This window comes from Struthio camelus, chromosome 5 (genome assembly GCF_040807025.1).
Source record: "Struthio camelus isolate bStrCam1 chromosome 5, bStrCam1.hap1, whole genome shotgun sequence".
In the NCBI taxonomy this organism is placed as follows: Eukaryota; Metazoa; Chordata; class Aves; order Struthioniformes; family Struthionidae; genus Struthio; species Struthio camelus.
In genome coordinates this window covers 25,659,470-25,680,672 of record NC_090946.1, presented here as the reverse complement: position 1 = coordinate 25,680,672, position 21,203 = coordinate 25,659,470, and the positions used below count along the sequence as shown (strand labels likewise).

Here is a 21,203-nt window from a genome sequence, read left to right as displayed (position 1 = left end):
ATATTTGCCCCTTGTTTTCTGTTTCACTTACGGTTTCACGGCTACCAAACAAGACCTTATGGCAACATACACAGAATATAAAATACAGAACGAGTATTTTTTCCTAGTGTTGTCCAATTCAAGAGTAAAAAACTACAGAAAACAGGTTAGAGAACTTAAGCAGTGAATATGCAACTGAACTACTACTATGATTTTGTTTCTGAGCAGTTAAGAACTTTCTCAGTATCTTGGGCTGAGATCTTCCAGGGGCACCCAGGTGCATGTTGAAGGCTGTTGCTAAAGGGCTGCTGTCTTAGTCCTATCTTTCTCCTTCAGTGTTGGTACTAGTACTCATGTAACAATGCAATGAACTAGAATAGCATATGAAGGTGTAAAAATAAACAAACAAACCCCAGAAGCCCCCCCCACAAAACACTTCTCCTCTCAAACACCAACCCACACTCTCCACATCTAGTCTTCAGGAGACAGCTACATATTAGATGATTAGTGTGCATTTTGGTTTGTTTGTTTTAAAAAGCTGTTTCAGTTTCCTGATCCAGCTCACCATACAGCTGCACAAACACCACTGTCAGCATATGGGAGGCATCAGGAACAGAGATGAGCATCTGTCCCTTTCAGTACCACTCCACACCTAGATCAGCTTAAAGTGAACACGAAACTTCAGCCTGTTTCCTCTTCTGTAAGGGGAAGTGTCAGCCATACATTAGACTTATAGGACAGCATAAGCTAGTTTTTTCACTTCTCAGCCTTTTTAGCCATTGTTTGGTACTTTGTTACTAGGAAGGAGGTGTTTACAAATTGCTGAAGTAGTTCATGAAGCATCAACACATACTCTAGAGAATCCATCAGTTTCTTGGGATCAACAGGAGGCGGATAAACTATTTCCTCAATGTGTTTTCGATCGCAGTATGCATACGCAGTCGAAACATGCATGAATACTTCTAGATACTTCATTCGTTGCGCCAAGAAGAGAAGCTGTTGTGTGGCAATCACATTTAACTGAACGGCATATCTGTTGATTAAACAGAAATTTGATCAGCAAAGAGACAAAAAAGCACAAGTGAAAACAAATAACTGTTCAATTCATTCCTAATGCCTCACTGATGAATATATACAGTAAAGGTATTTTTTAAGAAATAAGCCATGGATCATGTCCTAGCCTTCTGTTTAGAACTATATGTCCCAGTATTAATCTAGAACTTCTCTTAATGTTCAGGATAATTTTTCTAAGTTTCACCCTGTTCTTACTTTCATCTTTACACTCCATTACTATCAGGGAAAGTCAATAAATCCTTGACCTCCTCAAGCCTACTCCTCAGTCCTACTCCAGTAGGACATTCCACATAAGATGCAAAGGAAACAACGCAACAGGACACCTGGCTACCACAAAACAGGTCAGTCAAAAGTTTTAACTGTATGTCTGAACTTCCTAACTCAAGCTGAGTGAGGTCATCATCTGAGAGGGAAGGCCTGGAGGGCTTAAAGATGACGAGTAACTTCTTGCAGGATAGCACAAGGCTTAATACAAAAGGCTAATGGGAAGGAAGGAAGTGGGGGGGGGAAAAAGAGAACCCATCAAGAACCCCACCTTACTCACTCCAAGTTGCCATCTTCTCATTGAAAGAGAGTCCTCAAGGACACTGCACAAGGGTAGGTATATATTCAGATGTCACAGAAATTGTAGATATATCTGTAGTAGTTGTTCAGTAAGCTGATTTTATACAGTTCAGATATTCTCTCTAGCCCAGAACTTACTACAGGCTCTACTCTTCTTAGATAGAGTGCAATAATCAACTTAAGTATCAAGAACACTGCTAAATAAAGCTTCATCAAGATCTTTGCCATGAAGCGTTACATTAACAAAAATACCTCATTTATCCCCCAAGACAAGAACAGAAGTTGAAGGCTGCTTTATCACGCTTGCGTTTGAAACAAGTTACTATCCCAAAGCAATCATTAGGAAATGCTACCTCCAAATAAATGAAGTTACTTTTCAGAAAAAGAGGCAGTGAAGACGGAGAACAACATTTTAAAGAGGTCAGAAGAAAGAGGTCATAAAAGAAGTATATGCACCATTGTAAGATATTAAAATGTATAGCCAATGAGGAATTAGGAAGGGTTCCAAAATAAGCCATTCATATATGCATTCAAATAAGCAATTCCATTTTCTTGACTTCATTCCTACTGCTGACCCTGAACTAGGTATTTTGAACTTCACATTAATTATTCCTGTTAATAAGTATTTGATAAAGGCTGTTTTTGGAGATTGTCAAATTTGTGTAATTCCTCCAAAAAAGGAGCCAGTCCAGCATATCTTCTAGATGCTCTGGCCTTAACTCACTCTCTTAAGAGGTTCTCTTATTTGCTGCTAACCGACATACTGGGCCCTCCAGGAAAGCAGAAACTGCCAGAGACTCACTGTATCAAGAGCTCATTACGTCAGCCTCTTCAATTGTTTGAAAGTCCCTCTGGGCTTTTGACAGGTTGGCAGTCCCCTAACATTTCAAGGGCTAAACAGTGCTAAATGTGGGCTACCTTAAAACATTTCAGCATACAGTATAGCATTATCAGAGAAGTAATGCCAGCATTTGTAACAATTCAAAGATGATCTGTGCTGAGAAATGCTATATCTGAGTTGCTTTACATGCTTTATGTGTTTCAACACTAAATCAAGTGCCAGAAGTGAAAATAAGAGTTCTTACATCATCTTTCTTACTTTCGCTAGTCCTTTATCTATATTTTCCTTAATAGAATTTCTGTAAAAAATCAAAGTTATTCAACTTTGGTTAGTTTACATCTTTCTCATCCGCTTCTTGCTATTCCCTCCAGTGTAAAATTCTATTCTTCTTTTTAAAGAGCTTTCTGAAGACTTAGAGAACTTGAGCCTTATTTACTTTCCTGTTCATCAGGTAAAAAGTTCAAGTGCTAGAGCTTCCCTCACATACAGCTCTGCCAAAGTTATTCCTGTCGGAAATTATGTTCATTTTCCAAAAATAGCTGAAGTAACAGTTTATGTTTCTTCTTATAAGGGGGAAAAAAGTTCTAATACAACTAACAAGCACACTGCATATAGTTAGAGCTTATTTACATCCTTGCCAGCCATCCCAGAGACTGGAGTAATGTATGAGGATGGGAAGACTCGGAAGAGCAACATGTTCCCAAAACACCATCATACAAGCCTGTCCTCAACAGCTTCTCTCCAGCAACACTTTGCAGTTCAGGCACAGGCATTTAGGGTGAGTGAGCATGTGTGTAAAGCCTACAGCAAAGTACAGTGATCGTTTGTTTAAATTTGTTTAGTTTGAGTGACAATAACTCATTTGTCTTTTTGCTTAAAGGTTTAATATGGATTTTTGATGGACAGTAAGTCTAACCTCTGGCAAAGCAGGCTCAAATAGGCCTTGCCACCTATGAAAGGTAAATGAAAGCCCAACAGTTTAAGTCAAGTTTCATGAAGGGAAAAAGATAAACACCTTATGGGGGTGGGGGATCATGAAATTAACCAAACACACAAGTATCATACAGTACACCAAGTAGCCTAACAGAAAGGCTGAGTATTCACAAGATCATGCAGACACCTGATTTACCCCTTCCCTTTGAAGGCCATTGGTTAACCAAATTAACACATACAGAATTTTAGACTCACCTTAGTGTTTCATTGAATCTGACTGTAGCAGCACAATGAAATATAATATTAATGCATTCTATAAGCTTCTCCTTGATTGGTTCACTAAGGTCCAGTTCAGGCTGTGTAAGTTCACTTGTAACTACTATTATCTTTGCTTTGAAGTCTGGCTGCTCCTCTCTCAACCTGTCAAAGAGCTGTCAGAAAATAGAGCTAAATATTCAAACTAAAATAGCCAGTGAAAATAAGATACAGGTTTCATGTAAGCAAGGAGGAAGAGGAAAAAAACAGAACAATCCTCCCCCCACCACCACACACATGTTTTCTGCCTACAGGGAGTTATACATTTGTATTTCTCAGGATCATCAATAGCAGTTAGAAAAATATGCTTGGAATCTTATAACAGCATGTTACTGACTTCACATGAACATATTCAGTGAGGAAACTGCACACTTTATCCCAAGAGATGAAAGCAGAACAAATATTGTGTGTTGCATAAAAGCTATAGGACTTCAGTTTGCACTTAATTTTGTTAATACCTACCCTGAAAACCAGATTTCTCTTATAATATCTAAAGAAAGAAGAATGATCTCTACTAGACAACAGGACTTAAAGCATTTTTAATTACTGAACTAAACACTTACCTCGTGTTCTTTCAACATCGCGTTCTTTCAACATGAAAAAAGGGAACAGTCTGCCCATTTCCTAACCTATAGGATGCCCTCTTAAGTTTTAGTAGATCTGCTGGGTTCATGATATTTTTAGGTTCAGAAAGCTTTTGTCAAGCTTGGAAAAAAAAATGGAATTAAGAAGAAATACTATTTTGGAGTTGAGCAAGCCTTGAGGAACCTCAAAAAAGAGAAAACAACTAAACCAAAAAAAAAAAAACCCACCACAGTCACATACCTGTTTCTCTGACCACTAAAAAAAAAGACACAGTTAAAGGCTGCTCACTGTGTTGGAATATCTGATAAAAATCTTATCAAACTGATGTTCAACTATCTCACTAAAAACTTCTACCCACAGCTGTAGTTCATCACATACTTTCAATTTGATTAACTAGAATCTAATCATACACGGCTTAATACACACAACTAAATTTTTGCCTTATCTTATTCCCAATCATTACCATGCAAGCTTCCCTGGGAAAAAAAAATGACTGTGGGAATAAAAAGCACTTGAAAGTGTCACCAGAGCAGACCCCTCTACAATATCACAATTCCTTCAACACAAGTCTATTTGAACGCATTAAAATCACAGCAGTACTACTTTTTTCTCTCCTACTCAAGTACGTGGTTATACTGAGGGGGGAAAAAAATATGTATATATATATATTTTTTTACAGCATCAAAAGAAAATAATTCATTTTCAACTATATAGTAACCTAAAGGTGCAGCGTTGTAACTGGCTTAAGGCAGTCTAAGCTTGTACAGCTGCCAAACAGACGGCTAGCATCTCCTAAATTACTCATTATCCTGTTGCTTCTCCTGCACTGGCAATAGCAACTAGCCCCATGGCTGTAAGAGCTTGCTGGTCCAGCTGAAAAACACTTTTGTAGATGTTTTTTTCAGCTTGACTGTGAGCTAATGCAACTCACTGTGTTGCCACCCAGGTAGCAGTGGTAACACTAAAGTAAGAACATGGGATATGCCCAGTGGTAGATGTCTTTGACTGACATCTCAGGCACGAGATGCACCTTAAGTGGCCAAGTTGCCAAGGCAGCATTTAATGCCTTCATAATTCCTAGCTCACACAGTACAGCTACTTGCACTTGCCTAAGGGCAGGAAGCCTTTTATCATTTTGAAAACAACCTACCATGATTTTATATTCGGAATGACAGTGCCTGCCTCTAAGGACATGCAGAACTGAAGCTACTGTCCTTTAACCGCATAAGGATGTGAGATATGCATTGTAATAGACGAGCAGTCCCATTGATAAAGCACTAGAGAATAAAACAAAACATCCAAAAGAACAGGTTTGGCATTTTTTATTTGAAGGTTAGATATCTGCTTCTGTATCTTTTCACACCCAGTCATACATTCTTGGCACAATCCTTGTACTAGCAGTGACACCAGAACAAAGGGGTATGAAGAACAAATACCTAGAGCACAAACAACGTACGAGCCAAACTAACACAGGAATAAGATGTCTCAAATCCAATGGAATTAAAAACCTCAACATTTTTCGCTATTTGGAGCTCAGTTTTCCTCTTGACCATCACTTTCACCCATTTAGATTTTAAACTTTTCAAGAAACAGTATCTAAACATCTGTAGCACACTTACTGTGCCCATCCAAATTGTCAGAAATTACTGGCAGGGCCCTCACAGCAGGGCTAATTAAGACAACAGATCCTGCTAAATATTTTCATACTCTTTTAGATGCATCTTGATCAAGTTAATGTCAGTTAAACAATACACTTCCAATCCAATTTGTCCAACCACATGATAAAGTCAGAATACATATCTTGATTCAGCTATGTCTCTACACAGATGTGTAGCGGCACTCATTTTATGTTCTTATTCCAGGGACTAAGATGTAGGACTACCTCAAGCAGTATTTTTGCTTACCGAAGTGATTCATCTTTTGGACCTGTTCCAGCAATAAATGCTCAGCCAGGCTCATAAAATACCTTGGACTGTTATACTTCAAGGGCTGGTATAAACTTTCCCTACTTGAAATTTACAAATCCCAAACTTTCTGCTTAAGAGCCTCTTCCAACACATGAATTTCCCAAAAGCAACACTGAGGCCTGAGCCTCACTGAAGTTCAGTCAGGCAACACTGCTGGCTGCTCCTCTAACTGCCTGAGTATTCCCCACCTTTTATTTGGGCAATAGTATATACAGAAAGGGGAGTGAGAAATATTTGTTCCCCTCCCCGCCAAAGAGTTTAACCTGAATATATCTTTTATTTGCTTTAGGGAGTGATAAACTGACAGTTTCATGTAAATCTGAAAGACAGAATCTGTGCATGGATCTTAATACTGAACCCCACTGCAACTCTTTCTGCTGCATGCTATGGCAAGGCATTGGAATGCCACTAGATGCTTTTGAGCAATGAGCTAGAGTTTTGAAATGATTACAGAAAAGAGACAGTTTACTAGCGACAAAGCTACCCTCATATCTGCTGTAACTTCAGTCAGAATTTGAGTTGTGAGGAAATTCAGTTCCCTAATTTAAAGTGTTTGCCTTTCCTGCCTTAAATGCCTTCATACTTTCTTTTTATCAAGTTCCTTTAAGGACCTTCTAAGCACACACTTTGTGGAGCCTATGTTACATCTGAACACTTTTCTCAAGTCTGGACTGCCAGGTCCCACAAGAGTGCAGGACATGGGTAGGCATAAACAAACTCCACTTCAAAGTTTATGCTACAAATCTCTCCTCCCCACACACTCTTTCTTCCCATTATAAATGGGATATTGTGTACAGAGAGATGGGCAATAGAGATAGATGGTTCTGCATGTATTAAGAATTCCCAACTTAGCCCACCAAACTGTTACACAGTAAGTCTCTTCAGATAGAAAGTACTACACCTAATCACATATTGCTCATGCTGCATTGGTAGGTGTAACCTGCACATCTATACAGGAAAATCACTTAGATACCTACTTTGATCCTTCCAGGACAGAGAACATCAGTGCCTCTCCTTTGTTGTCACAGGCTTACAGCGACGTGGATGACTAATAGATTCTACTACAGATTTCTATTATCTAGAACCCATCTATCTGTAGTAGAATCTATTGTCTTCCATTCAAACATAACCTATTTAAATAACCTGTTGAGATCACATCTCCTTGATTACTGGTAGATCTAACAGTGCTTTCCAGAAAAGGGAAGTGCCAATCCTCATTTTATAGACAAGAAACTGAGGTAAGGCACAAAGAAAAAAGTGACTTTTTTAAGACCAAAGCAGGCTAGTAGTCAAACCAGCTTCACAAACCAGGTCTTACAACTCTCAGTCCATGCTGCCTCCTGCACTTGATTATACATTCCCTTAACAAGTTTTGTCAGATATTGGACTTTTCAATACATTGCAGTTAAGTACCCTCCTCCTGAACTAAACACAGGATAACTTTCTGCTACTGTCTTTGCTAGAAGATGAACACTGCCAGATCTTAGCTTTCAACTTCTGCTAGAACAAAATGCATTGAACAATAATTCGCTTTAGATAAACCAAAGTTGTCCTCATAACAGAACCGAAACAAAAGATGGATGAAAATGCACTTTGTGAGCATATGACACATACCTTAGAGCTGGTTATTTCCTCTATTCGTGCTTCAGGTGTTTGCCCTGCTTTGTGTCTCACCAATACATATACCGCTTTCACTTTAGGACAAGATCGGAGCAGTTTTTCCAGAAGTACTTTCCCCATGAAGCCAGTAGCTCCTGTCAGGAGGACATTCTTTCCTTCATAGTATTCAGGGATGGAAACCATTATGACCTTAACAGAAGTTACAAAAAAAATATATTAAAACTTCTATATCTTTTGCATGTCTGAAATCCTAAATAAACTGCACAGATGTGAACATTCAATTTTATACTGAAAAATGCTTACTAGCCTTTTTTTTTTTTTTTTCTTCTTCCAATCTACAGCCAGTACTTCAGGATGTCTCCCCACACCCCAAATACATTCCAAAGAATCCTATGGAGTCACTATACTCCACTAAGATCTTATTACAGTTTGGTAATTGTAAACAGCTTCTATAATAGTGTTTTACTTTTAAGGAATTAGACACCCACTCAGCCTAGGAAAATAGCTGAACTTTTGGTATATTTTATCTCCAAGTGCATGGTCCTTTAACACTCTAACACTAGGTGGCTGCTCCATGCAGACTAAAGGTCATATCATTAAAATATAATCACAAGTGGATGCTTCAAACATGTTGACTGAAAACAGGGAGCCAGGCATCTGCCAATTGCCGGCCCTGGAATTTTGCCTGTGTCAGCAAAGTCCCCTGTTACTGTCAGGCTGAGTCTTCCTATAATAGATGCTAGGCCACAGAAAAGGTGAAGTTAGTAGCTTGGTATCAGAACTACTGTTTTCTTACTGATAACAAAAACTATACACTCAAATAATTTAAGTTTGCCACCTTTTCACCAAATGAAAAAAACACTCCCCAATAAGATGGGCTCTTAGAACTCTCACACCACTTGAAAACGCGTCCACCACAAACATTCCTTCTAATGAAATGAAGATGCAGAGATAGTAATGGAAACCCATTAGAGTGCTTAAGAACATCATAGGCTTTGCTTCAGTTTAAAAAGTCAATTTAACTATGAGGATTATTAATCCTTCCCCCCCCCCCCCATCAACTGTTTGGGACTATGACTAGTCCTAGATACTGGTATTAAGCTACCAGAAACTGGAGAATTGTCTAAGAATGGATAGAATTCTATTTTTCACAATAATGTCATCTTTGGAACATGATCTTAATGACCTCTGTCTCAACCTGTGCCTCAGGCTAATTTCAAGCCATTCTGTGACATCCAACATACCAACGTCTTCACCATATCCTGCTAAAATAGCTTGCTTTTACTGCAAAAGACTATATGGCAGATGTCTATGTTTACAACATAGTTTACTAATCTTTCTAATAACTGTTATCAAAAGTAACAAACTTACATAGTAAAGATCCACAAGACCCCCACACACAAATCACTGCAATCAAAAGACTACCAAAGGGACAGATAACATGACTCCACAGAAACATTGCACTAAAAAAAAAAAATTAGTCTCCTTGAAGGTAGATGGTGACTTTTTCTTAAATAAGAATTACAACATTGAACAGCTAAATCAGATGAGAACCTTTCTGCACCTTTCACCCAAGGATACAGGAATACAACTTATAAAAGTGCTTCACTGTTTGAGAGAGCAGGCTATTACAAGCAGAAACCTATCAGGGAATATACATGAGCTCTTGCATGCTAAGCTTAATCTTGCTGCTCCCATTTTTTTGACCAAAAGGTAAAAAACAAAATTTTTGGAACACTTGCCTAGAACTCAGCTTCCTTTGGTATTAAAGACACCGTGCTCCTATAACGATGACACCTCTGAACAAGCTCTAAGCTGTTACTTACCAGAAATGAGGCGTTACCTTCACAAACTCCAGTTTCAAGGTATGAAGTTTTACGCGTTTGTGTTTAACAAGCAAAATCTTATTTTGATTCCCTTCTTTCATAAGGATAGCCTCCTGTACTTACTGGTGAAACACCCAAAAAGCCTGGTAGTGTGCTACAGTAGCAAGTTTGAAACAGAGCAAGTGCTACAATTTCTACTGGCCAAAGTACAGTCATCTAAAATTGTTCCTTTGAAAGTTGAGATCAGTTCAGTGTGAGCAGCTTTTTCCCATTCGCACCTTTCAGTTTTGCCACATACTTACAAACCTTTAAATCAAATTCAAAAGTATACCAGCTGCAATAAACCAAGGAAAACAAGATCCAGCTAGCTCATACAAGTCATTTTTTTCTGTCCAATGTAAAATACTGGCCTGTTGTCTTTACTGCTCCTCTGACAATAGCAAAGAGGACTCACTGATTTCAAGCATACCCTCCCCTTAACTCTAATCTTCCTTATACTTGCATATACCATTCAATTCTATTTCCTCCTAAAAATCTCCATGCTTGCTCCCATGCATAAATTAAGTCTTCCTCCTGTTCCTTCAAAGGGAATGGGAGACTCATGCAACTATTTATGATAACAAAACTGAATTTTAAGGACAAAGTCTGTATGATTCCTATAGGATTTTGTTAATAATTTATCTGTACCAATACGTGCTGGGACTGAGCGACTTGCCTAGAAGCACCAAATGTGAAGCAAGGGTAAAGACATTTATGAAATCTAGGCAAATGAAGAAAATCTAATGTGAATATTCAGTCCATGTTCTGCCCTAACAGAGAGGAAACAATTTCAGAAAAAGGAAAGAATGTTCCCTTTCTCCATGCATGCTCCCCTGCCTTCTTTTGAAGAGTTATCTCTATATGCCAGTTAGGAGTTGCCAACAATGCAATGTTAAGTTCAAGCTCAGAAGAGAATTACCCCATAGCTGCAATTATATTAGCTGTGTTACCACCTAAAGTTTTTTAAGGGAATAAATTACTGGAGACCATGGTAATTATATAAACAAAACAAAAAGCTGCCCATCCATACCACTCTAATAAAAATAATTCAGTGAAGAAATAAATTTAGAGGTCAAACTAAAGTTGCACTGGGAACTAACATATAACAGGCTGGAGTAGGTCCAAAAGGATATCTACATTGTAGGACAACATAGCAAAATCAAATTTGTCATTTAACGCTGGAGTGTCAGTAATCTTTCAGTGTAGGTTTAGAGTACAACAAGTTGCATGTTTGCAATAGCTGAATTATATCTATTAACCAGCTTTACATATTTTCCCTGTTTATCTAATGACTTAACAGCTACCTCTTCAAACATGGAGCTGGATATTCCTAGCAAACACAATGTTGTCTAATGTACACTGCAAAACATCTGAATTCCTATCTAGTAGCTATTCTTAGAGCTAACAGGTAATAATATACAAGGAAGAGAATCTGAGCGTTGAAAAGTTCTAGCAAGAGCATTCTCTTAAGGGTTCTTGTTCTAGAACACAGATAATCAAAAGTTTCTGGATGACTTGTATTGCTGGGTTTGAAATAAACTACCCTCAGTCACACAGGAAAGAAAAAACACCAGCTTTTCCTAAACAAAGGAAAACCACTGTTAGAGAAACTATTCAGAAACGGATGTTAGAACAGTTCTGAATTCACAGTTTCAGGGCTAAACCAATGGTGACACTTTAAGATACTGCTCATCTGAAAGGTACTGTCCTTTGATAACACTAAGGACTGCTGAGTACTTCAGTAAAAGACAAGAAAAGATTAAAAAAAAAAAGCCCCTCTTCCCCCCCCCCACCCCCCCCCGCATCCAAGCCAACATTCTCCATCTTCTAGTATCCAAGGCTGAGCAAGTGCTATTATGGAACACACAACGGCAGCTCTGTTTGCCTTCAGAGATGCTGCAGCAGCATTTAACTCATTGCTTTAAACACTGAGTTCTCTATGACTCTCAAAACAAGGACAAGTCGTCCACATTCTGTTTTTAACATGAAAAAAGAACATTACTCAGATTTATCCAAATAGATCAAGATGCTTAAAGAATTGATTTGCAAGTGCCAAGAAAGCCTGAAATAAGCTGCAGTTCCAATGGATGCTTAAACGCTAAATACAGCAACTAGATAAGGGATGCTCATATGTCCCTGCTCAAGATTAGATGGGCTTTTTTTTCCTAGTTTATCACTGAAAAACCTGTCAGCAAGACCCTTCCCCCAAATTCAGTCATAATAAGACTACCCAGTCACTGGAAATAGAAAACGTGCATTTCCCAGCCTCTCAAGCATCAGCAACAAACCACTAGAAGAGCTGCAAGACATAGTCTGACAAACTCATTTCCCTCTTAACTCCTGCCAACTTGAACCTAGTACTAATGTCAGTGAAATGGGAAAAGGTCTAAAAGGTGGAAGAAACATTTATGTATATTCAGAAGTGAACCCCACCTAGACATCAGGCCTGAATGCACTTGCATGTATTTTAAGTAAAATACACACAAGTACCTGCATGACAAAATAGCTTCACAGAAGGTAAAGTCTCTCACACAGAACTGAAATTATTGCATTGCAAGGATGCTACAGCAAGCCAGAGTAAAATTGAAGAACTGAATTCAGGCAGCAAGGAAGTAATATTTAACCCAGCTGAACAAGGTTATTGTCAGCAAGACTAGCCTGGGTCATATCGTGATTATCAGGTCTCATTTCATCTGGTGCTTTGTTTCCACAAAAGTAAATCAATGAATGCTATCAGCAGAACATTCACATTTTCAACAACCACAAGGGTCAATGGTCTACCTTACTTGGATAATACCTATCCAGCACATCACCAAAGGAGGACAGTTTGTTTGTCCTCACGGTCCAAGGTTATATCCACTGAGAAATCTTATCTGTGAAAGGTATCTGTTGTAGAGCATGAGAGCAGAGACTGAAATGATAGAACAGAGTATTTCCTGTTCTAAACTACTTCTGGTGCAAATTAACCTAAAAGGTACCTATTCCAAACGTCACAGTCACGTAGAACATTTGGGATTCTTCCCACAGCTAGCCAAAGACAAACTTACCCGTGTTTTAGACTTATCATTAACATTCTTATCTATTCTCTGCAAGATCATCTCTTCACTAGCTTTAAGCCACAGTACCTCACAGGATACACCAGCCAAGAAAATCCAACACACCTCCAAGAGCAGGAGAACACAGTGCCAGCTTTGAAAGCTAATTAGAACAACTAAGTTTTGAAGAACTATCAAATGGGTCCACTAATAACTAGCCAGTCTTTGGCTTTCATCAGGTAGTATGCTAGATTACAAGTTATATCTCACTACACACTTTCTAAATTAATAACTGGAATGGGCTCAGGTTAACAGTAAGCTATTTCATCTATACCAGCACTCCTTTATTGATGATCTTGATAAACACATGAAACCACCAAACTAAATCAACTTGAAAGAGCACATGCACAGGGCCACAACTGCAGCAAGTTCTCTGTGGAGTAGGGCAGATGCGTGGCTGACACTCAACAATGAGAATTCTCAAACTACAACACTAAACACTTCAAACTAGTTATATTCCTCAATCTTTAATATGTTCAAAGAGACTAACCTATCAGTAACAGAACTGAGTGTACAGCCTGATATTCACAAGTAGTCTCACTTTCAAAAATTCTCATTCTTATCCACAGAATGATGTTAGATAATGAAAGTTTTTCTTGGACTGTGCACTGTTCAAGTTACATTCTTCCTGGATATACTACTATGTTCAGCAGTATATACATTCAAGTTAAGGAGCATTATTAAACTGTTTTAGGTGTAACTTAAAACGGTTTACCATTCTGAACGAGTAATACTGCACATGAACTATTTAACTCTATTACAGCATTTTGATACAAAAAAATTGAGAACATTAAACTAGAACTTGAAGGAGCAGTTCTGCAGCCTCCTTTAAGATGACAATGACACAAAACAAGTACAGTATTCATACAACTGCTTTAAAAAGACAGTGAATTCTGACCAACTAACCCATGACCACCCAATAATTATTAGTAGAATCAAAATTATGACTCACTAGTTTTCATTCTGGCACAAGCTACAGGCTGTTTAATTTGCTATTTGAAAACATACTTGTAAAAATACTTGAAAGTTAGGGCTGCGCCCAGAGTCAGGAGGTCTTTAGCTTCTTCTTTTCCTTTAGTTTTACTGAGGTGAGCCTGACGTCTATGTGGGCCATTGTTGAGATGATCTCAGTAAAACTTTGCCATTTGAGGTACTGGATGCATGTGGTTCATGTGCAGGTTCACATGCCTTCTTTCAGCCAAATTTCTAATTTTACTAGAGATTTGCACTCAGCTTATGCCTCTATCCAGAGAGCATTCTGTACCAGCTGACTTAAAATTTTGAGTGGTACCACTTAATGGAGTACTAGAGGTCCCATGCTTTGTTGCAATTATATTGCTTTTATTGTAAAGCCCTCCTCTGAAGAGGAATTAAGAAAAGTTGTTTACGAGCTGGTTAAGTGCAACCAAGTAAAAGATTTCTGCTATCACATCATAATTAAATTACATTTGGAAAATGATTGATCTGAATTGATCTTAGCTGACCTTAGTCTTTCAGTACATGTTGAAAGAAAATCTCTTGTGCAATTCTAGAGAAATGAGATCAAGAGATGAACAGAAAGCTCAGAAATTAAGCTATTACAATAAATCATAACACATAAATCCATCTCTAGTTTATGGGGAACCATGTTTCCAATGCTTAAATCCAAACTGCTTTCAAACAAGTTTGAGGAAAGCAAAGAAGGCAGATTCAGGGTTCACCAAATAGGACGATAGCTCCAGATCTCTTGATCTAAGTTACCTAAGAATCTACCTTAGAAATATTGGTTGTGCTTTTAGTTAAGAAAGAATTACAAAATAAAGTCTCACAGTTTACCAAGGCAGATGCATAAAGCATGGCTTTTTCACCTGTTAATCTCTGAAGGAAAAGAGAAAACTTATGCAAGGAAGCTATGCACATCAATGGACAGAGTAACTTTACCTCACAAATTAACTACAACACGAACTGCTGAAGGCACAAGATCACTCAGTACTTGTTCACTGTGCCAATAAAGTAAGTCAAAGATGCCAATTTAGCCTTCATACAGAGTATTCTGTTATTCACTCCAGATTATTGGTAGGAAAAGCTTAAGCAGCAGCATGATTACTGCTCTAGCTGTTACTGTGATACTGACATTTTGCATAGTTTTCTTTTATGAATAGTTCTACAGGATATTTTGAAATATCAAATATCAGGTGGGGGAGAGGAAAAAAAAGGAGAATCACCTGTGAAACTAGACAAACTTGTAAAAGACTAATCCAAGCAATTAAAATCTAGATTCAATATCTTGACATCAAACAGGATAAGGATGATCCTTAAAAAAAAAAAATCCAGGATAAGCCCAAAAACTGCATTCCCAATTACATTCTGTTCAAAGCTTCAGAAGGACAAGAGAAATCATTTTAGCTAGCCTTTTTTTAAGAATTTCCTTGAAGCTTATGATTCAAGTTTGTTTACACAGCATTTGCAGTCAAAATCCTTTATTAATAAAACATCTTATTTCTCTCTTACTTTAAATTATGTATTATGGAGTTAAAGACTTGAGCCACAGTTCACAACAAACCTCGCACAAAGAAATTGAGATCCCAGGAATCAACACTTCCAGACTCTTTCCACATCTTCCCATACTTTTACATTTAAAGCAAACAAACAAACAAAAAAATCAAATTCCAAATAATCAATCTTGCTGATCATTGGAGCTCCTCTTGGCTGAAATGCTTCAGATGGTTTAAGACATATCTGCAGGAAAAATCTAGTGCCTTATTCGATAGGTAAATGACAATATTTAGCGCTAGTTTACTAACTTACTTCTGCAAGAGAGTTCTCTAGTGCCCTTGACCAGGCTTCACTAAATCCTGCTTTCTCCCAGTGTTATTGTAATAAAGAACAGCCACAGTTCATCAACAGTGACTATGCTTACTGATTGCAGAACAGTTGCAAGAGGGTTAACTTTGCTGAAGAGAGTTCTGAAATCTTATAGACAAGTCTTCCATAACTGTAATCAATTAAGAATTTAATTTCTTAATGTCAAAGTGAACCATTTCAAAATTAGTCATACAAAACTGCAGTCAAGTAGCGCAGCATTTTAACATAGTGCAATTCAATAGTTTTCCAATGCAAATTAATGACAAGTTTCCCTAATCATGTTCCTACAAAATTTTTTAAAGAATTCTCCTGAGATTTAAAATAATTCATTATTCATCTGACAACTGTGAGTTTGTATTTGAAATCTAATCATCATATTTCTTAAGTTTACCTTTACTTTTTCCAGACATGTAGAACAGAAAATCAGAAGCCCAGTTTCCACAACTTCTACATCTTCTACATCTATAGCTTTAACATATGTATTTATAGCAAATTATATCCTAATACATTGCTGACCTGTCCTACAACCAGGAAAAATAAAAGCCAACACCAATCAAAAAGGAAGCATGAGCGTGAAGCTTCTCTATCCTGTTTTTCTAGCCTCCTGACAAACATAAACAGTTTTGAGAAGGAAAGAGGAGTTGAGGAGTACAGAAAGACTGGAAATTTCTACAAGTTGTTTAAAATAGCAGTATCTCCACTCAGTTATGAGGTGTGGGCACCAGGTCACACATTGGAGGAGAGGGTAAGGGTGAAGAAGGGAACAGAAATTCTAGCCTGCTACAAGGCAGATGGATGTTACAGGTATTAAAACTCAAGTGCTGCAGTTTTAATTACCTTTAAAATAACTATTAAAACATCACACGTTTCCGTGCTGCTCAGTTGCCAGAACTATAAAGTAGGTTAAATGAAATTACAAGTTTCTATTGCCATGGGATTCAAGCAAATTTCAATTACCAGTTTGCTACTCCTCACACAGGAACGCAGGGCAACTCTGCAACCAGCCACACTTGAGCTAAGCTTCCTGCAGAAAGTCCCTCTGTGGACCCACGCGGCTCCAGCTCCCTAGAGGACTCTGAGCTTCCTCACAGAGTCAGGGGCTGCCGCGCACACTAGGAGCTATCACAGCTCAAGCCACCCTTTTCCTCACGCACGGACTCACTGAGCAGAGGCTCCTGTTGGCAGGAAGGACGACTTTAGTTCTCCTCCCCGCGTGTTTTTTCTGACGGCGAGAGAAACTCGTGCCTCCTTCCTGTCATGCTGTTCTTCGCACGAGCCACAACTCCAAAAAGGCTCCGGGAAAGGGGAACTGCCGCGGGGAGCGGCCTGGGCGGGGAGCACCCGGCAGGAGGAGAGGCCGCGCCGCCCCTCGCGGCAGGCCCCGCCGGCGACGAAAGCGCACAGCGGGCGGACACCGCGGCCGGGCCGAGCCGCCCACGCCACAGGTGGAGTGGGCGCCGACACGGCTTCGCGCCGCGGGGCTTCTGGCCTCACCCATGCGAGAGCGCAGCCTGGCGGGGCCCACGCAGCCGCCCGCACCACCGCCGGAGGGGCTTCCCCACCCTCCCTCCTTTCGTCAACCATCAATCGCGGCAATCAGCTCCTCCGCCCTCACCGCGGCCTCCCGCACCGGCCCGGCCGCGTGCCCACCCCACCCTCAGCGCCTCCCCCCGGGCCGCGGAGGGGATGCAGCGGCTCAGCGCGCGGCACCCCAGCTCCCCGGCCCTGCCCGGGCGGCGCCCACCTGCCGCGGGCGGCCGACCCCGCCAAGCCTGGCTGCCGCGCTGCCCTCGCACGAGCCCCCCAGCGCCTTCCGCCGCCGGTGCGAGCGGCCTGGGCAGCGGTCCTAAAAGAGCCGCTCCCGTTGGCTGCTGCGCGCGCGGTTCCCGCCCGCCTATTGGTTGTTCTCCGCGCCGCTCGGAGGGACGGGGGCGCCGGGGGTTGGCGGCTTCCAGGAGCCCCACCCAGTGCCGCGGCCCGGCGGTGCGGGGGCAGGCGCGGGCGCGCGCCTCTCATCAGCGCCGCCGCGAGGACCCCCCCCCCCCGCCCCCCCTCGACGGCCGTGCCCGGCTCAACGGCCGGGCTCGCGCGGCGCCCCCCGCCAACGGCCGCGGCCGCCGTGCCGCCTGCCCGCCGCACGGCACGGAAGGGGCGGCCTCGCCGCTCGCCCTCCTCGCGGCGGGGGCGACATGGTAGATACGGAGCTGTCTCTGCCACGGCCTCCATCCTCACGCCTTTGTGAAGCGGCCCCAACGGCCGCGGCGAGGCCTCTGCCGCCGCCACGCCCTATCCTGCGCATCCAGCGCCGCGCGGTCGGCGGCAGGAGCTGCTCCATCGCAGCGCTGCGCCGTGGGAGTGGGGCACCTCTGCCACGGCCATCACCCGAGGAGCCGGCCGGGCCTGCTCCGGTCCCTGCCACACTGCCCATCGCCCTTCAGCAAAGCACGGGCCATCACACTGTCGTACGTACATACACGGATGTCATTTTTACATGTCTTGTTAACACAGATACCCAGCAACTCACTGCATGCCACAAGGACCATTTCCACCAAGCTGGAGTTTTCACAGCAGCAACACCTGCATACTATTGATACAGAGATGATACCTACAGTACAAATATCATTGCATTACAGTTATATCACCATTTGTTGCCAAATATCACTAGGCTACAAAGCAACATGTCATTATGCTGTGCGCTATTGCCATATGCCATTTATTTCACAACTAAATATTGCACATGGAGACATGCATCAGATTGTAAAAATATCAGGTATTGAAAATTTGGGAAATCCCCTATATAAGCTTGTCCAAGCAATCTTAATTCAGGTCACAGTGCGTATTAATTATTACATGAGAACTGTTGTAAACACAAACATTGATTATGCAATTACTCTTTCAGAGTGACTCCTGCCTAATCCAGTCAATGAGAATCAGAGCTGTGCTCACAGCTCTTCAGCTGTGAGCAGCTATTCAGTAATTATTTTCTCCTCATTGTGATATGTGTATTTCATGACTTACTTCATACTAGTTAAATCTCACTCTGAATATGAAATTGTTAACTTCTTCATAGAGTATTTACATCACATAATTCTAAATTCTTCATCACAACTGTTAGTGGCCAGTTAGTGGCCAGTTTTTCAGATAAAGACATTATTCCTCAGAAAATGCCCGCTCATTGAAGCCGAAGCTTTATCTGACCGTCTGCCATATATGAAAACCAAGTAAATCAGGCAGTGCAAAGATTTTAGTCTAGAACACCCACATCCCTGCTGATCTCTCTACTTCCTTTTGGCTATTATGGCATTACTGTTTTTCTTTTTTGTTCTAGTGAAATGCTGACATATGGTAGCCTTTTTCACTACAGGGATGAAGCTCTTTCATTTCAGATTCCCCAACATGGAACAGCTCATTGCAGTGCAGAGATACAGTTGCAGAATACGTTCAGTACACATGAACTCTTCAGAAAATGTATTTTAAAAAATCTGTTGGGCATATGCAAATTAAAGTTTCTCAGATGATTACAGGAGTTAAATTCGGGTGAATTTTCAAGAAGTCACTCGTAAAATGTGAGTTTCGGTGACACAGAATGAAAGTAGTGAGGAAGAGGTTAATAATATTTTAATGTGGGTGCAGTGTTTTGTCCAGTCTCATTTTTGAAAACAGTTAAAAAATGGTGGGGCTAAAATCCTTGTCTATAATAAACACAATATCATTTGATGATTGTTGTAGCTCATTGTTGACATGTATAATGCAGTGACAATGTATTAGCTGGTGCACTCAAATAATATAAGTTATTGCTCATAACAGTGATAATTAAGCAATTTTAGTATCATTATTTTAAATTGGCAGAACTAGCAGAAAAACAGAAAAAATACATGTAAAAGTTACCAAGCAAGCAACAGCACAGGTTGATTTAGTAGCACCACAGCACAGCACTAAATCACAAAGCTATTTCTGATACCATCAGCTCATAATATAAGAATACTCACAGCACAGTGTTGTCAGTTTGTGTTCATCATCAGTGCAGTGTACAGTTCTATTTAGTGAACTCAAAATATCAACATGTTAAAACGTAATAGCTGGTTGAGTCAATCTTTTACTGAATTAGGACAAAATGTCTTCATAGAACAGAGCATCCCAACGACAGAGCATGAGTTCACAATGCTGTAAAAATATTTCATAATCACAGAACCTCAGTAATTGTGGGGATGCCATGAAACCTAATAATCTGATTTTTTTTTCAGATTACTCTTTCAAAGTCACATTTAATTTATCCTTCCTACATTGATTTACAGACAGGAAAACATCATAGTGACACAATATTGTGCGGCATTTGCATTTTAATGCAGTACTGTATGGTTGCTTCTCAAAGAATGTACCAAATATTGTATGAGGTAACAATGTGAATTTTTCATCACAGGAAAAAGCTGAGAAGACATTAACACAAACATGCTCTAATCTGGGAAAGTTAGAATTAATTATAAAGAAGCCATAGACTTGGATTAGCTAATATAAAAGAGGCATTTGAAACTCTAATACCAAATGCAAAGAGGTAGTATGACACAGGGTCATATAAATCTATAGCTAAATAATTAAAACTGCCTGCAAGGCCAAATCTTGGTTTGTAATCTGTGAGAGTGTGAAACAAACACCTACATACAATTAGGAGGAAATAAAGAGAGGGACAGAGAGAGAGAGAGAGAGAGAGAGAGAGGGGGCCAGAAAGAGAGAGAGAGAGAGAGAGAGAGAGACCCAGTTCATGTCTTCAAATTGGTTCACATTTCCAAACAGTACTTGCAAGTTGTTTCTTTCACAAGAATTTTCCAGGGACTGACTTCATTGTGTCTCTCTAATTGTAATCAAAGCCAAGAATTATAAGAACTTTGTACCTTTTATTGAGCAAATGATAGAAATCTTCAGTTTTATACCATGGGGCTTAGGTTCCCCAGGCTCCCTGCTTTGGAAACTGAAAAAGTTGTCACTTGCAGGAACGACAGAGGACAAATGCAAGACCAAAAACATGAAGTATCACTAGAAATTACAGCCCTACTGCATGAACACACTGTACCTATAGAAACTTTACTTCTCTCTTTACTTCAATAGGCTGTGGGCATATTATCAAGGGGTTTTTTTCATAAACTAAGGCACATATTTGCCACACATTAGTTACTTGTGAGGACTATATGGATGTACACTCCTATTTCTTGATAAATGTAACTCGTTTCATTACAGGATTAGTCAACTCAAATAATTATTTATTTTCCATGCTGTCAGAAGTACGCACACAGGCATTTTCTGCATCTTCTGTTCAGCTATTGACATGCAAACTTGTTATGTTCTAGCAACTTTCACTTGTGAAACTGTTAGCATCCTTGTATCACTGTTACGATACCTTGTAGTTACAGCCCTGGCTATAGAAGGTGTTTATAAAAGGTGTATATATGACGTTATGAGCATGAATGGCTCTTATCCTTGAGCTACAAGACATTCTACTCACAGTCATATAGGCTGGAATTTGCAA

At 40.1% G+C, this 21,203-nt stretch overlaps 1 protein-coding gene across 13 annotated transcripts in view; it reads right to left on the bottom strand.

Annotated features, from left to right (window-relative positions):
* Positions 1 to 17,557, bottom strand: part of FAR1 (fatty acyl-CoA reductase 1) — a 39,294-nt gene extending 21,737 nt beyond the window's left edge. For 4 of the 13 annotated variants that reach the window (XM_068945155.1, XM_068945159.1, XM_068945162.1 and 1 more), the window contains exons 1-4: positions 17,427 to 17,557; positions 7,873 to 8,067; positions 3,647 to 3,822; positions 833 to 1,012 (exon numbers count right to left, since the gene is read on the bottom strand). In XM_068945155.1, coding sequence (XP_068801256.1) covers positions 833 to 1,012; positions 3,647 to 3,822; positions 7,873 to 8,061 — 545 coding nt within the window. In that variant the 5' untranslated portion in view covers positions 8,062 to 8,067; positions 17,427 to 17,557. Of the gene's footprint in view, positions 1 to 832; positions 1,013 to 3,646; positions 3,823 to 7,872; positions 8,068 to 16,639; positions 17,305 to 17,426 lie in introns of those variants that run through there. The other 9 variants (XM_068945156.1, XM_068945161.1, XM_068945164.1 and 6 more) reach the window with 8 other exon arrangements.
* Positions 17,558 to 21,203: the final 3,646 nt, after the last annotated feature.